The 17,170-nt window shown below is 40.2% G+C and overlaps 3 protein-coding genes across 4 annotated transcripts in view; all 3 read left to right on the plus strand.

The window, feature by feature from the left end:
- Positions 1 to 58: 58 nt before the first annotated feature.
- vsx1 (visual system homeobox 1 homolog, chx10-like) lies at positions 59 to 4,522 on the plus strand. Its single transcript, XM_068734482.1, has 5 exons — positions 59 to 509; positions 1,207 to 1,282; positions 1,373 to 1,496; positions 2,974 to 3,169; positions 4,218 to 4,522. The coding sequence occupies exons 1-5, from the start codon at positions 59 to 61 to the stop codon at positions 4,520 to 4,522; spliced, it is 1,152 nt and encodes a 383-aa protein (XP_068590583.1).
- A 907-nt stretch (positions 4,523 to 5,429) lies between these two features.
- LOC137890289 (oocyte zinc finger protein XlCOF6-like) lies at positions 5,430 to 8,462 on the plus strand. Of its 2 annotated transcripts, XM_068734472.1 has the most exons (5): positions 5,430 to 5,603; positions 6,090 to 6,639; positions 6,749 to 6,798; positions 6,878 to 6,944; positions 7,014 to 8,462. In XM_068734472.1, exons 1-5 carry the CDS (start codon positions 5,487 to 5,489, stop codon positions 8,126 to 8,128), a joined length of 1,899 nt encoding a protein of 632 aa, XP_068590573.1. In that variant the 5' UTR covers positions 5,430 to 5,486; the 3' UTR covers positions 8,129 to 8,462. The 2 variants fall into 2 exon arrangements, with proteins under 2 accessions (XP_068590573.1, XP_068590572.1); XM_068734471.1 differs by having other exon boundaries at positions 6,878 to 8,462.
- A 2,298-nt stretch (positions 8,463 to 10,760) lies between these two features.
- Positions 10,761 to 17,170, plus strand: part of acss1 (acyl-CoA synthetase short chain family member 1) — a 19,104-nt gene continuing 12,694 nt past the window's right edge. The window contains exons 1-3 of the mRNA XM_068734470.1: positions 10,761 to 11,104; positions 13,895 to 13,991; positions 14,574 to 14,773. Coding sequence (XP_068590571.1) covers positions 10,762 to 11,104; positions 13,895 to 13,991; positions 14,574 to 14,773 — 640 coding nt within the window. The 5' untranslated portion in view covers position 10,761. The remainder of the gene's footprint in view (positions 11,105 to 13,894; positions 13,992 to 14,573; positions 14,774 to 17,170) is intronic.

Below are 17,170 nucleotides of genomic sequence, written 5' to 3' on the forward strand. Positions count from 1 at the left end.
CTCATCACCCTCCTCACCCTCCTCCTCCTCAGCTTCAGGACCAGAGTTCAGCCTCCTGATGAGCAGCCTGACGGGACGGGACGAGCTGGAAGAGAAGCCCAAAGTCAAGATGTTATCTCCGGGCTTTGGGATCGATAAGTCCCGGCTGCACGGCTCCGGGTTCAGGTCCAAAGGCTTCGCCATCACCGACCTTCTGGGGCTGGAGTCGGACCTTCATGCGCAGCGGCAGCAGCAGCCCGGCGGGCCTCCTCCGGGATCGGGTCTGTCCGTGACGGGCTCCGGGTCCGGAGCAGAGGCTCACGGGGTCGGAGGCGGCCTCGGCGGCCTCGGAGGGTTCTCGTTCCCGGGCGGGTCTCTGCCGCTCGGCCTCGGCTTCCTGTGCAGCCTGGCGGCCCAGCAGCCCAACGGAGCGCCCGGCTGCTTCCTGCCGGGACACCTGCCGCTGCTGCAGGCCCGGGCCGACAGCCACTACCTGCAGAACCTGGAGGCCCAGCGGGACGCCTACTCCGGTACGGAACCACGTTCACCGCTCCTATACCCGGTCCACAGGGAGGCTGCTCAGCTGCTCTGGTGCTGAAACCAGACCTCTGTCACCTCGGTTCAGTTCGGTTCAGTTCGGATTTTTAAACTTTCTTCGTTTTTTAAAAACAACGTAAACACAACTTCACTGCTTCTTAGTGTATTATTATTATTATTATTATTATGATTATTATGATTATGATTATTATGATTATTATTATTATGATTATTATTATTAATATTATTATTATTATTATTATTATTAATATTATTCTTTAACCTGCATTAATATTAATATTTGATCTTCGGTTCTGGTTCTCTCTGTTCGGCCCAGTTCGGCTCGGTCCTTCAAACAGCTGGAGCTTCTTTTTTATCTATTTTTGGTTTTCGTTATTTATTGTTTTAAACTGATCATATTTATGTTTCTCTGGAACGCTCGTTGTGGTCTTTGGCTCAGACTTTAATATCTTTATAATAATCATAATAGGAGCTTCACAGTTCAATAACAGACTTTAATATTCCAGCTCTCTTTAAAATGATTTATCGTAATTACTCGATTATTATTTAATCCTCAGGAGGAAACGAAGTTTTTGATTCATTTCTATTAAATCTGAAAACATGAATACACGAATACATGAATGTGTAAATGCTCGTTGGGTTGATGACGTGTTTCCTGTCTCTCTGCAGATGAAGAGTGTCTCTCTGACCGGAACGACTCCAAGAACTCCGCGAACTCTCAGAAGAGGAAGAAGAGGCGACACAGGTGAGACTCACCTGAGATATAATACGCATACACACACATGTCTGTCCTCCTGTCTGTCCCCCTGTCTCACGACTCCCTGTCTGTCCTCAGGACGGTGTTCACGTCCCACCAGCTGGAGGAGTTGGAGAAAGCCTTCCACGAGGCTCACTACCCGGACGTGTACGCACGAGAGATGCTCGCGATGAAGACGGAGCTGCCCGAGGACCGGATCCAGGTGAGACCTCATCGATCCGCATCACATCATAAAATAGATTAGACTTTATATGTAAATACATATATAATATACATATAAACATATATATATATATATATATATATATATTTATGTGTTATCATTTTAAAATAAATAAAAAGTTCACAAGAAAAAAAACGCGAATACAATTATGTTAATGAGAATTATATATTTATATACATATATTTATTATATATTTATATTTATATACATGTATTTATTATATATTTATATACATATATTTATTATATATTTATATACATGTATTTATTATATATTTATATACATGTATTTATTATATATTTATATACATATATTTATTATATATTTATATACATATATTTATTATATATTCATATCTATAGACTGAATGGGTCCCAACATGAGGCTCAGGACCCCTCAGAGGGTCGTGTGACTCAAGGTCACTCACCTTCTTCTTCTTCTGGAGCTTTCAGCCACACCTCATGGTCTTCACCAAACTTTTTGCTGTTTTTTTTAGTAAATATTAAAAAATATATATTTTAATATGTGTTATTAATTAAAAATGAAACAATCGGAGAAGTTTGAATTAAAATCATTATTTTACTGTTATTAATGATTCATATGAGAGAAGTGAATAATAATGATGAAACATTATGATTAATAATAATCATATTCATAATAATTAATAATAATAATGCTAATAATAATAATAAAGCTAATAATATTATTTGTATTTAAAATAATAATAATTAAAGATAATAATAATGATAATAATAATAATAATAATAATAATGATAATAATAATAATAATGATAATAATAATTGTTTTATTTAAAATAATAATAATAATAATAATTAAAGATAATAATAATGATAATAATGATGATAATAATAATGGTAATAATAATAATCATGATAATAATAATAATGATAATAATAATAATAATGATAATAATAATAATCATGATAATAATAATAATAATGATAATAATAATAATAATAATGATAATAATAATAATAATGATAATAATCATGATAATAATAATAATAATAATGATAATAATAATAATAATTAAAGATAATAATAATGATAATAATAATAATGATAATAATAATAATAATAATAATAATTAAAGATAATAATAATGATAATGATAATAATAATGAGAATAATAATGATAAATATAGAAAATAAATAAAGTAGATATAAAGTAATTTAATATTAACTTAATAACTTAAATATAATTAGTTTTAATGAACAAACTGAACCTCACTGATTCTTTATGATCTATGAGCTCTGTGGTTCTGAACCCTGGTGTACTTAATCCTGGTCCTGGTTCTCCAAGACCAGGACCAGGATTAAAATAAGTAAAATTAATAAATAAATTTAAAAAAACATTAAATTTAAAAAAACATTAAATTAAAAAAAAACAATAAATAAATTTAAAAATAAATGAATAAATTAATTCTTCTGCAGGTCTGGTTCCAGAACCGGCGGGCGAAGTGGCGTAAGAGAGAGAAGTGTTGGGGCCGCAGCAGCGTGATGGCGGAGTACGGTCTCTACGGAGCCATGGTGAGACACTCCATCCCTCTGCCAGAGTCCATCCTCAACTCAGCCAAGAACGGCATGATGGGGTCCTGTGCTCCATGGCTGCTCGGTGAGCCGCATACACGTCAGTAACACACACACACACACACACACACACACACACACACACACACACACACACACACACACACACACACACAGAGAGACACAGAGACACAGAAACACACAGAGACACACACAGAGACACAGAGACACACACACAGAGACACAGAGACACACACACAGAGACACGCAGACACACACACACACACACACACACACACACACACACACACACACACACACACACACAGAGACACAGAGACACAGAAACACACAGAGACACACACAGAGACACAGAGACACACACACAGAGACACACAGACACACACACACACACACAGAGACACACACACACACACACACACACACACACACACACACAGAGACACACACTCACACACACACACACACACACACAGAGAGACACACAGAGACACAGAGACACACACACAGAGACACGCAGACACACACACACACACACACACACACACACAGACACACACACAGAGACACACACACACACACACACACACACACACACACAGACACACACACACACACACACACACACACACACACACACACAGAGACACACAGACACACACACACACACACAGAGACACACACACAGAGACACACACACACACACACACACACACACACACACACACACACACACACAGACATGTTGCTCTTGATGTTTTCAACCAGGAGTGTTTCTCCTTCTCTGTAGAATAATAATAATAATAATAATAATAATATGTATGTATATAAATATAAATACATAGAATCCAAATCTACTAAATCATCATCAAACATGAATAAAATTACTAAACTAAGAATAAATATATTTGTTGTATAGCTTGTTAGCAGTTAGCTGACGTCAAACGTTATTTAAATAACAATACTGACATTTTATGTTTATTAGCCATCAGCTTTCATATTGTCATATAACTATATTACAATATATACATATATATATATATATATATATATATATATATATATATATTAATAAAGATGTATATAAAAGTGCTGACTGGACTGAATCTCTGTCTCTGTCCTCACAGGAATGCACAAGAAGTCTCAAGAAATAACCAAAAAGTGTCCGAGTCCTCGGGAGTCGGACTCGACTCGCTCCGACTCGTTCTGCGACGCCTCGGAGCGACGCGGCGGCGAAACTCGGGAGGCTCATCGCGAGACTCGGGAGGAGCAGGAGGAGCTGCTGGTGATGGAGGAGGAGGAGGAGACGGAGGAGGAGGTGGCCATCGACCTGTCCAGCTCCTCCAAACAGCAGCAGGAGGCCGGGAGCTCGATAAGGCCCGCCTCCTCGCCGCGGCGGCATAGCGGCAGCGAATCGGACGATCGCAGCTGAAGGTCTCGGAGACGAACGCAGAGATGTGATTGGCTGTTCACGAAGAGAGGAGCCAATGAGAGAACAGACATTAAGGAGAAATAAAATATATTTAATTTAAATGCTACCCTGGGGTTAGCATGCTAACATATTAGCGTTTAGCTAATATTTGATGATAACAAACATTAACCGGTATTTAAAATGTCTCCAGGAGGAACATGCTAACGGTACGCCGCCGCGTCACATCGACTCAGAGTCGGACTAAAAATGGAGGATGTGTGTGTTTATTGTTGTACTGAGAGTATGTTTTATATATGTGTTATTCCTGTTGTGTTTCATAGACTGTCTGTCACTGACTGAAGCTCTGTGAATGAATGTAATTTAAATGTCATATTTTAAAAGCATATTATTATTATTATTGTTATTGTTATCATCATCATTAACATGTATGTACAGCAGCTGATTGATGAATAAAAAACAAAGTATTTTTGGAATCACTGACACTGAGCGTTAATCAGACTGATTATTAGAAATATGTTTTATTGACATGCTGGTATTTAAAAATACATAAAATATGTTTCATGTTCTTGTGAGAATACCGCTGCCATGTAGAGAAATGTTAAATAGACTTATAATTTGAAGTTTTTATTACTCCATGTCTTTCTGTATTATTGTATTTATTGAGTTATTTATGTGTTTATTATAATGTCAGCTTTAGTCCTCCATACCTCAGCACCAGAACTTTACCAAATAAAATAAAACAACTATAAAGATTTAAAATATTTTAATCTTGTTTGATGATAAAACCCAAACACTGCTGCTCCTACACGCGGAGTTTGGGTTAAATTCAGATCAAGTGCTTTTAATTTGGAGGCCATTATCCGTTGGAGGAGACACCTACGTCACTTCCTTTATCCGCGCCATTGGCTCTAGCCGTTGTGTTTTTGCTAAGCTAGCCGGATGCTAAGTGAAGGAATTGTTAAACATGTCAGATTTGAGCACTTTTAGACGTGAACTCACGCTCATCGTGAACGAGCTGCTGAAGGCGCTGAGGACGGAGATATTTAAAGTCTCTCTGAGGAAACAACGTCCAGAAACCGAGGCAAGCTAACTGCGCTAACTGTGGCTAACGGCCGACTTTACGTTAAGCGTTTCAGGTGTTTACGACAGCAGGCGTTTCTGTTGGTCGTTAGGTTAACTGTTTACGTTCATGGTGTCATAACGTCACACCAAACGTCATTACAAAGATTAATTTAAGATATGTCAGTTTGAAGTTAACTGTTGTTAAATGAACTTCAAATAAAGAAATACAAAATAATGAATTAAATTATTTAAATTAATGAATAAAATCATTCACACTCGGTCCTCGTGTCGTTAGTTCCACCAAACTCTAAAATGTTCTAATTTAAGAGGTTCCTGTTCGTCAGCTCACTTATAATACAACATTATTACAAACAATTCAACTTAAAGACGTGAACATGTCTGTCAGCAGTGAGACTGGAGGTTAGGGCGAAGAAGTACTCGGATACTTTACTGCAGTAAAAGTACTACTACACACTGTGAGTAATGGTAAACGTCTTTCTTTCAGGAAAAACTCAGCGCTCTGCTGGACAGTTTGTGTGTCGGAGCTGTTGATAAAATCCTGAAGATGGTTCAGCCTCCAGGAGACCAGAAGGAGACACCAGGAGACCTGAAAGAGACACCAGGAGACCAGAAGGAGACACCAGGAGACCTGAAAGAGACACCAGGAGACCAGAAGGAGACACCAGGAGACCTGAAAGAGACACCACCAGGAGACCAGAAGGAGACACCAGGAGACCTGAAAGAGACACCAGGAGACCAGAAGGAGACACCAGGAGACCAGAAGGAGACACCACCAGGAGACTTGAAAGAGACACCAGGAGACTTGAAAGAGACACCAGGAGACCTGAAAGAGACTCCAGGAGACCAGCAGGAGACACCAGGAGACCTGAAAGAGACACCAGGAGACCAGAAGGAGACACCAGGAGACCTGAAAGAGACACCACCAGGAGACCAGAAGGAGACACCAGGAGACCTGAAGGAGACACCAGGAGACCTGAAAGAGACACCAGGAGACCAGAAGGAGACACCAGGAGACCAGAAGGAGACACCAGGAGGTGAGTTGTTGTCTTCAGGAGGTTTTACACAGAGGTCTCCTCCTCTAAACACTGAATGAAGCAATAATAATAATTTAAAAACTAAGAACTGAATCTGTTTGTGTTTCAGGTGGAGGTGAGCGCCCCCCCACAGGACACACCTACATCCTGGTTTACGGGGTCAGTGAGTGAGTCCACATGAGCAGAGTGAGATCCTCTGAACCCTCTGAACACCGCTCACTGTTTTCTGTCTCTGTAGAGCGCTGCTGTCCACTCCACGGGTCTGCTGCTATCTCTGCAGGGCCATGCTAACGCTAATGCTAACGGTGAGTCTACCCGACGTCATTCGTTACATTTTAAACAGAATTACAGACTAACTCTTCCTTTGGTTGCAGGTGAAAATAAAACCGTCTCCTCCTCCCCTCCCCCGCCGGCCGATGTCCCCGACCACGAGTACGCCCGCCCGCCAGCGGAGGGCGGAGTCTCGGTGGCACGCGGCAGGAAACGGCGTAAAAAAGCCCCCGACTCGTCTCTGGATGAGCCGACAGAAAGCCACCGGCGGTGTTCTCGGTGTGGGATGCTGTTTCCAACCAGCCAGCGACTCTCGGACCACCAGAGGAAGTCCCACCCGGTGTGCTCGGTGTGCGGCTCGGCGTTCTCCGGGATCCTGAGACTCCGCGAGCACGCGATCAAAGAGCACGGGCTGCTGCCGTACACCTGCGACTACTGCCCCAAGAGGTTCAACCACAAGGCCCACCGCGACCTGCACGTGAAGGCGCGGCACACCGGGGAGAAGACCTGCCACTGCGACGTCTGCGGTAAAGGCTACTCCGGCCTCAGCACGCTGAAGACGCACCGGACCACCCACTTCGACAAGACGTTCGTCTGCGACGTCTGCGGGAAGAGCTTCTACCACGCCGGCCACCTGACGCGGCACAAGCTGGTGCACCGGGAGGTGCGGCCGTACCGGTGCTCCACCTGCGGGAAGGGCTTCACCCAGGCCGCCAACCTGCGCGGCCACCAGGCCGTCCACACCGGAGAGAGGCCGCTCTGCTCCGTGTGCGGTAAGACGTACCGCTGCCTGAAGAGCCACATCATCAGCAAGCACTCGCACGAGCTGCCCGCCGACGGGCTCGCGGCCGCCGACGCCGTCATCGCCTGCGAGGTGTGCGGCAAGAAGTTCCCCCACCCGTCGCAGCTCAGGATCCACCAGAGGAGCCACACGGGGGAGAAGCCGTTCCGCTGCGAGGTCTGCGGGAAGAGTTACGGCATGAAGCAGCAGCTGAGGGACCACGGGTACACCCACACCGGAGAGAAACCCTACAGGTGCACCCTCTGCTCCAAGACCTTCAACCTGGCCACCAGCTTCATGAGGCACCGCAGCATCCACAGCGGGGAGACACCCTACAGCTGCAGCAGCTGTGGGAAGCACTTCCGCCTGCTCACCTTCCTGAAGGCTCACCTGCTGACCAAAGCTCACCTGAAGCGGACGCTCGCCTCTGACCTCTGACCTCTGACCCAGAATAAACAGGATGCGGTGGTGTTGTTGTGTTGTCTCTTCTATCAGCAGATCTCTGACGTCATAAAGGTGATTAAATGTGTTGTACAAACAGAGGTGGGATTAACTGCTGTATACATCCTTTAATCTGACCTCAGGTCTGTGTCACCGCTGGATTACAGAGACCTCCCTCAATTATCATGTGATTAGGTATTAAAGATTACAGCAGATCTGAGGTCAGAGGGCACCGAACAGCAGACAAACAAACTCCTTCATGTTTTTGTTTTTGTTTTGACTTCAAATGATAAAGCCTCATATTACAATAAAAACAGGAACAAAGAGCTGAGAGATGTGTATTTGTTGTGTATTTGTGTATTTAGAGTTACAGAGAACATGGCTCATTAAATATGAGTAGTAGAACATGTTTACGGTGCCGTGCTTCATTTATAAACAGAATGTCAAAGAACACTTTAAATGAATAAATAAAGGAATGTGATCATTATAATAATAGGTTCATTGATGTGAAACAGTAACATGAATAAAAAGGTAAAGTATAACCTAAGAAGTACAGTAATATCTCTGATGTACTGTACTTACACGTTGAATAAACTGTAGACGAGCTTTTTCTCAGACTTCATTACCTTTGGACTGAGCCAGGCTAGCAGTTTCCCTCTGTGTCCAGTCTTTATGCTAAGCTAAGCTAACAAGCTGCTGGCTATAGCTTCACATTTACTGCTCAGACACGAGAGAGACGACACAGAGAAGTAGTAGTAGTAGTAGTATTAGGAGTAGTAGAACTAGTAGTGGCCGTAAGAGTAGTAGGAGTAGTAGTATTAGCAGTAGTGGTAGTATTAGTAGTAGTAGTTGTAGAAGAAGTCTTTCATAGTTTTTAACAAACCTGTTCAGCTTCAACATGATCCATTTAAATATGAATCATTTGAGTATAGATATGAAGACGCTCAGACTATAATGTTCTACATAAGTATAACTATAACGTTCTACATAACTATAACATTCTACATAACTAACTATAACGTTCTACATACCTATAACTATAACGTTCTACATAACTATAAATATAACATTCTACATAACTATAACGATCTACATAACTATAACGTTCTACATAACTAGAACTATAACGTTCTACATACCTATAACTATAACGTTCTACATAACTATAACATTCTACATAACTAACTATAACGTTCTACATACCTATACCTATAACTATAACGTTCTACATAACTATAACTATAACGTTCTACATACCTATAACTATAACGTTCTACATAACTATAACTATAACGTTCTACATAACTAGAACTAGAACGTTCTACATACCTATAACTATAACGTTCTACATAACTATAACATTCTACATAACTAACTATAACGTTCTACATACCTATAACTATAACGTTCTACATACCTATAACTATAACGTTCTACATAACTATAACTATAACGTTCTACATAACTATAACTATAATGTTCTACATACCTATAACTATAACGTTCTACATAACTATAACATTCTACAGAACTAACTATAACGTTCTACATACCTATAACTATAACGTTCTCCATAACTATAACGTTCTACATAACTATAACTATAACGTTCTACAGAACTATAACAATCTACAGAACTATAACTATAACATTCTACAGAACTATAACTATAACGTTCTAAATAACTATAACTATAACGTTCTACATAACTATAACTATAACGTTCTACATAACTATAACTATAACGTTCTACAGAACTATAACTATAACGTTCTAAATAACTTTAACTATAACGTTCTACAGAACTATAACGTTCTACATAACTATAACTATAACGTTCTAAATAATTATAACGTTCTACATAACTATAACTATAACGTTCTAAATAACTATAACGTTCTACATAACTATAACGTTCTACAGAACTATAAATATAACATTCTACGTAACTATAACTATAACGTTCTACATAACCATAACGTTCTACAGAACTATAACTATAATGTTCTAAATAACTATAACATTCTACGTAACTTAACTATAACGTTCTACATAACTATAACGTTCTACAGAACTATAACTATAACGTTCTAAATAACTATAACATTCTACATAACTATAACGTTCTACAGAACTATAACTATAACGTTCTAAATAACTATAACATTCTACATAACTATAACGTTCTACATAACTATAACTATAACGTTCTATGTGAAAGTGACAGGAAGTTTAATCAATCTTAACCCAGGAGAGAAAGGATCAAGTTAAACTACACAGCCACTGAAACCTGTCACTAACAGGTCATAAAGCATCATAACTAATCAATAACTTCCCTGATCCTAACCAATGGACACGACCAAACGAGGAGTTAGTGGGATGTTTATTGTTCATAAGGACCAGGACTATTATTAATATTATTATTACTATTATTAATAATAATTTAATATTAATTATTCATGTGAAACCTGCTCAGTAACTTAAGTTCTTTTCACTCAGGACTAAACTGGTTGTGACTCTTTCATCTTTTACAACCTTCTGTCACGTTTTATTGGTTTGAACAGTCACGTGACCGTTTTCACCTGAGAACAGGTGAGAGAGACTCGGGACTCTTCAGACCACAGATCAACATGGCTGCTCACAGCAGCTGGAGCCCCGGACTCTTCAGGACCCTCCTGAGCCGCTGCAGAACCTGCAGAACCCCGGGACCGGTTCGGACCAGGACCGGACCGGGACAATACAGGTGGGTGTCCTCCCTGTCTGCACCACCACCACCGGGAACCTGGAGCTCCCGGCTGTCGCGGCTGTCCCACCGGGATCTGTACCGGATCTCGATCACGGATCCGGATCAGTTCTGGGGATCCGCCGCCGCAGACAGACTCCGCTGGGTGAAACCGTTCGACCGGGTCCGGGACTGCGACCTGAGCAGCGGGAAGATCTGCTGGTTCCTGGGAGGAAAAATCAACGTGTCCGGTGAGAAATAATCCGATGAACGGATCGGTTATCAATAATCGATATGTGGCTTCATCGATCACTTCCGGTGTTGAATCAATCAAAGTGACACGAGCTTCAAGTAGTACCAGAAATACAGGAAGAAGTACTCAGATACGTTACTGCTGTAAAAATACTAATACCACAGTGTACTCTGTTAGAAGTTAAAGTACTAATACCACAGTGTACTCTGTTAGAAGTTAAAGTACCAATACCACAGTGTACTCTGTTAGAAGTTAAAGTACTAATACCACAGTGTACTGTTAGAAGTTAAAGTACTAATACCACAGTGTACTCTGTTAGAAGTTAAAGTACTAATACCACAGTGTATTCTGTTAGAAGTTAAAGTACTAATACCACAGTATATAAACACAGTAGTATATAAACACAGTCAGTAAATAAACACAGTCAGTATATAAACACAGTCAGTTTATAAACACAGTACTATATAAACACAGTCAGTATATAGAGACAGTCAGTTTATAAACACAGTCAGTATACAAACACAGTCAGTATATAAACTCAGTCAATATATAAACACAGTCAGTATATAAACACAGTAGTATATAAACACAGTCAGTATATAAACACAGTCAGTATATAAACACAGTAGTATATGAACACAGTCAGTATATAAACACAGTCAGTTTATAAACACAGTCAGTATATAAACACAGTCAGTTTATAAACACAGTCAGTATATAAACACAGTCAGTATATAAACACAGTCAGTATATAAACACAGTCAGTTTATAAACACAGTAGTATATAAACACAGTCAGTATATAAACACAGTCAGTATACAAACACAGTCAGTTTATAAACACAGTAGTATATAAACACAGTCAGTATATAAACACAGTCAGTATATAAACACAGTCAGTATATAGAGACAGTCAGTATATAAACACAGTCAGTATACAAACACAGTAGTATATAAACACAGTAGTATATAAACACAGTCAGTATATAAAGACAGTCAGTATATAAACACAGTATTATATAAACACAGTCAGTATATAAACACAGTCAGTTTATAAACACAGTCAGTATATAAACACAGTCAGTTTATAAACACAGTCAGTATATAAACACAGTCAGTTTATAAACACAGTCAGTATACAAACACAGTAGTATATAAACACAGTAGTATATAAACACAGTCAGTGTATAAACACAGTCAGTATATAAACACAGTAGTATATGAACACAGTAGTATATAAACACAGTCAATATATAAACACAGTTAGTTTATAAACACAGTCAGTATACAAACACAGTCAGTATATAAACTCAGTCAATATATAAACACAGTCAGTATACAAACACAGTCAGTATATAAACTCAGTCAATATATAAACACAGTCAGTATATAAACTCAGTCAATATATAAACACAGTCAGTATACAAACACAGTCAGTATACAAACACAGTCAGTATATAAACACAGTCAGTATATAGAGACAGTCAGTATATAAACACAGTCAGTATATAAACTCAGTCAATATATAAACACAGTCAGTATACAAACACAGTCAGTATATAAACACAGTCAGTATATAAACACAGTCAGTATATAGAGACAGTCAGTATATAAACACAGTCAGTATATAAACTCAGTCAATATATAAACACAGTCAGTATACAAACACAGTCAGTATATAAACACAGTCAGTATATAAACACAGTCAGTATATAGAGACAGTCAGTATATATAAACTGTCTCTGCAGTGAGCGTGTTGTGTCTTTGTCCTTCTTTCTGTTGTTTTTCTGTCTCTGATAATAATCCAATTACATTCCAATACCGACAGCTGGATGATTTGCGTCGTACGAGAGCAGATACAGGAGGATTTTTCTCTTGTTACATAAATTATGTTTGTGAACCTGCTGCATGAGACACAAACAGGATCTTCAGTCTTAAACCCATTTTAGGATTAATTTTCAATCACCGAATAAATTAAGCCGGTTTCCATCAGCATCAGTTTCAACATGACTCCGATGATGACACGTGTTTATGGTAGCCTACTTTTCAACACGACATATACTGTTTTGAAAATCACAAGCTATCAGGGATTTTACTGCACAATTTAGGGGAGATCAGGCTCTAATGTCTTTCCTTTAACCTGTGATTCACACAAAGACCTTTACAGACTGAGACTCCAGCAGTCAGTCTCTCACCGAGACATTAACAAACACTTTTATCCTTAAGTTTCTTTTGAACTTAACTTAATATATTTTTTATTATCAAATGATTTGATAATTATTCATTTGATTAATAGATTCATTGTTTTATATATAAAATGTGGACATTTCACAGCCCTAGTGTGAAATGTCTTGTTTTTTCCAACCAACAGTCCAAAAAATTAACATTAAATCAATAGACGGTGATATCTAACTGACAAAAACAGCAAATCTTCACATTAGAGAAGCTGGAAACTGACAGTGATTGGAATTTGTGCTTGATGATTCATTGATTATCAAAGTATTTCACAATTACTTTTCTGTTGAGCAACTAATTAAATAATTAACTAATCTTTACAACATGCCTGACGCTTACGCTGTCCAGGTGTTACCTCACAGGGTTTTTATTTTATTATTTTTATTCATTCTAAAACTTGATTGATTTTTTGTTTTCCCTGAAAGGAACAGTGTGCAACCTCACTGCTAGTTGCCGCCAAAACCTACACATTTGTCCTTTGACAAAAAAGTTGACATGGTCTTCTCCACCAAAGACTTTGGAGTCAGATGATTATATGTTTATCTGTGTTTCAGTGAACTGTCTGGATGTCCATGTGGAGAAACATCCTGACCGAGTGGCTCTGATATGGGAGCGAGACGAACCCGGCACTGAGGTGAAGTTCACCTACAGGTATGAACACCTCCCCCCCCCCCCTCGGGTGTCCACCCTGGGACCGCTAGCCAATGATGAGAGACAAATATTTTTTTAAAAATTAGGTCCCCTGTTGGTCAACCGGAAAGGGAGGGACTTCACCTCTCTATAGTTAGCTGTATCCTCCCTCTATGCAGATGATACTGATCTTTATCTTATTAACATACTGTGTTTTCCTATAGTTAACTTTATCCTCTTTATATGCAGATGACACTGATCTTTATCTTATCATTATAGTGTGTTGGCCTGAGCTATCTCAGACCATAAATATAAAGGAATGTAATGTATTATAGTCTGTGCAAAAGACATACATTCAGCTTGTAAAGTTTTAACAGTCACGCAAGTTGGGCAATGAATAACTACGAGTGCAGATGGCAATCAGGATGAAGAAACATCAAAGTTGCTGTGGTATAAGCTTTGTGACACAATATGTCAAGTGTACAAGTGATGTTGCTCTCCTTGAGGTTTCTTCCTTTTTCCCCAGTAAAATGTATTTTTAGGGACAATAAAGATATCATCATCATCTCCATCAGCCTCAGTGACCTATTGTCTGTCCATCAGAGAGCTGCTGGAGACAACCTGCCGTCTCGCCAACACCCTCAAGAGCCATGGGATCCAAAAGGGGGACAGGGTTGCCATTTACATGCCGGTGTCACCGCTGGCAGTGGCGGCCATGTTGGCGTGTGCCCGTATTGGTGCAGTGCACACTGTGGTGTTTGCTGGCTTCAGCTCAGAGGCTCTGGCAGGGAGGATCCAGGATGGTGAGTCTCCCTCTGCCAAGCTCTTTGTACTAACCTTAATCATGATGGGGCTTCATATTCAGTCAGTCGGTTTATTTTAGCAGCAACTATTGGACGTTAGAGGAACTACAGACTCAGTTAGAGACTAGCTGGTGAACATAGTGGAGCATTTAGAAGCTAAAGAGACAGATGTTTCCCTCAGGAGGTGGTGGAGACCAAAAACAGAGCTACAAGAGTGAGAATATTGGACTTCATTCATCAGGTGACACAAACACAAAGGCTCCAATGGGCCTGTCCGTCAGTCCACCATTTTGGTCCAGACTGTAATATCTCAACAACTAAGGGACAGGTTGAGATGACAAAAAAAACATTCATGTTCCTCCGATGATTCATCCTTCTAAATTTGATGATCACCTGACTTTTCCCTAAACGCCACCATGAGCTTAATATTTGTAGATATGAGTTTATCTCAACAACTATTGGATCGATTGTCTCGATGTTTGGTTCAGACCATTGTCTGGTTTATGACCAAACATCTGCAAAACTTATGACGTTCCATCAGCTGTACTCTGTGTTTAATGCTAATTAGCTACGGTTAGCATGCTAACACTCTAAACTAAGACAGTGAACATGGTAAACAATATACCATTGTCATTGTCATTGTGAGTATTTTAGCACCTGCAAATTTAGCTACAATTTGTGAGTGGCTATCATTTGCGATCTGGACCCCTGAGGAGGATTTTACATTCTACAATTACACTTAAACTTTGCATTGTGAGTGTTTAAAGCTGAATATATTGAAATGTTGTATTTTTTACACTTGAATATAGTCCTGATATTGAGGGCAACGCTTTGAAGCTGAATGTACATTATTTAGATCAAAATTTGCAAAAACATATTTTAAATATAGAAAATGTGAAAAAATAAAACGAGTCAAACATGTCTTAGGGCTAGTGTGGGCAAAGTGGGGCGCCTTAGACTCTTGACCTCAGTATTTCAATGATCTTGGGACCATGAACTTGTACAGAACTTGGACAGAGTTTATGTGAAACTATTTTCAGTTTTCATTTCTTCATCAGCAGCATGAAAGTCAGAGCAACAGGCCCCCGAGGGGAGGAGCCTTCATACAGTATCACTCTGAACCCAGTGAGTATTTAACTGATCACATGCCCGGCTCACTCCAGTCTCCACAGATAAAACGCTGCTGCAGCTCTCAGCAGGTCTCTGGAGGTCAGACATGCTGCTCAAGGACTTGTGTGTTTTGGAAACAGTTGCTGCCTTCAAACCCAAACAAGACATTTCCATGGCTGGCTGAGCAGCAGGAGAAGCAGAGCATGCTGGGAGTGTAGCTGGTTGTATGTGCAGGAGAGTATTTGAATTAAAGTAGAGTTTGAGACTGCACTGTTTATTACAGCCTCAACATGAACAGCATCCCGATGATTTATCGGCTTGTACAGTCTGAACAGGCTAGACGAGAACAATTTGCTTCTCAGACAAACGTGTTCTGGAGCCAAGAAGATGAGTCACTCAGCTCAACCCTGAACTCATCATTCACCACTTTAAAAGTTCAGCAGAGGAAACAAACGACAGTTACAGCTCATCAAATAATGCCACTTGGTCATTGGTCCTGTGCGTCAAACTATGACGCTCCAGGTTCCCCTGGTGTTCACATCCCAGTGTAATGAACCAGGTGTGTGTTGTGTTCACAGCCCAGTGTAAAGAACCAGGTGTGTGTTGTGTTCACAGCCCAGTGTAATGAACCAGGTGTGTGTTGTGTTCACAGCCCAGTGTAATGAACCAGGTGTGTGTTGTGTTCACCGCCCAGTGTAAAGAACCAGGTGTGTGTTGTGTTCACAGCCCAGTGTAATGAACCAGGTGTGTGTTGTGTTCACAGCCCAGTGTAATGAACCAGGTGTGTGTTGTGTTCACAGCCCAGTGTAAAGAACCAGGTGTGTGTTGTGTTCACAGCCCAGTGTAATGAACCAGGTGTGTGTTGTGTTCACCGCCCAGTGTAAAGAACCAGGTGTGTGTTGTGTTCACAGCCCAGTGTAATGAACCAGGTGTGTGTTGTGTTCACAGCCCAGTGTAATGAACCAGGTGTGTGTTGTGTTCACAGCCCAGTGTAAAGAACCAGGTGTGTGTTGTGTTCACAGCCCAGTGTAATGAACCAGGTGTGTGTTGTGTTCACCGCCCAGTGTAAAGAACCAGGTGTGTGTTGTGTTCACAGCCCAGTGTAATGAACCAGGTGTGTGTTGTGTTCACAGCCCAGTGTAATGAACCAGGTGTGTGTTGTGTTCACAGCCCAGTGTAAAGAACCAGGTGTGTGTTGTGTTCACAGCCCAGTGTAATGAACCAGGTGTGTGTTGTGTTCACAGCCCAGTGTAAAGAACCAGGTGTGTGTTGTGTTCACAGCCCAGT

The sequence above is a fragment of the Cebidichthys violaceus genome, unplaced genomic scaffold (assembly GCF_023349555.1).
Source record: "Cebidichthys violaceus isolate CVI_PGR_0920_01 unplaced genomic scaffold, fCebVio1.0.p SCAF_64, whole genome shotgun sequence".
NCBI lineage: Eukaryota > Metazoa > Chordata > Actinopteri > Perciformes > Stichaeidae > Cebidichthys > Cebidichthys violaceus.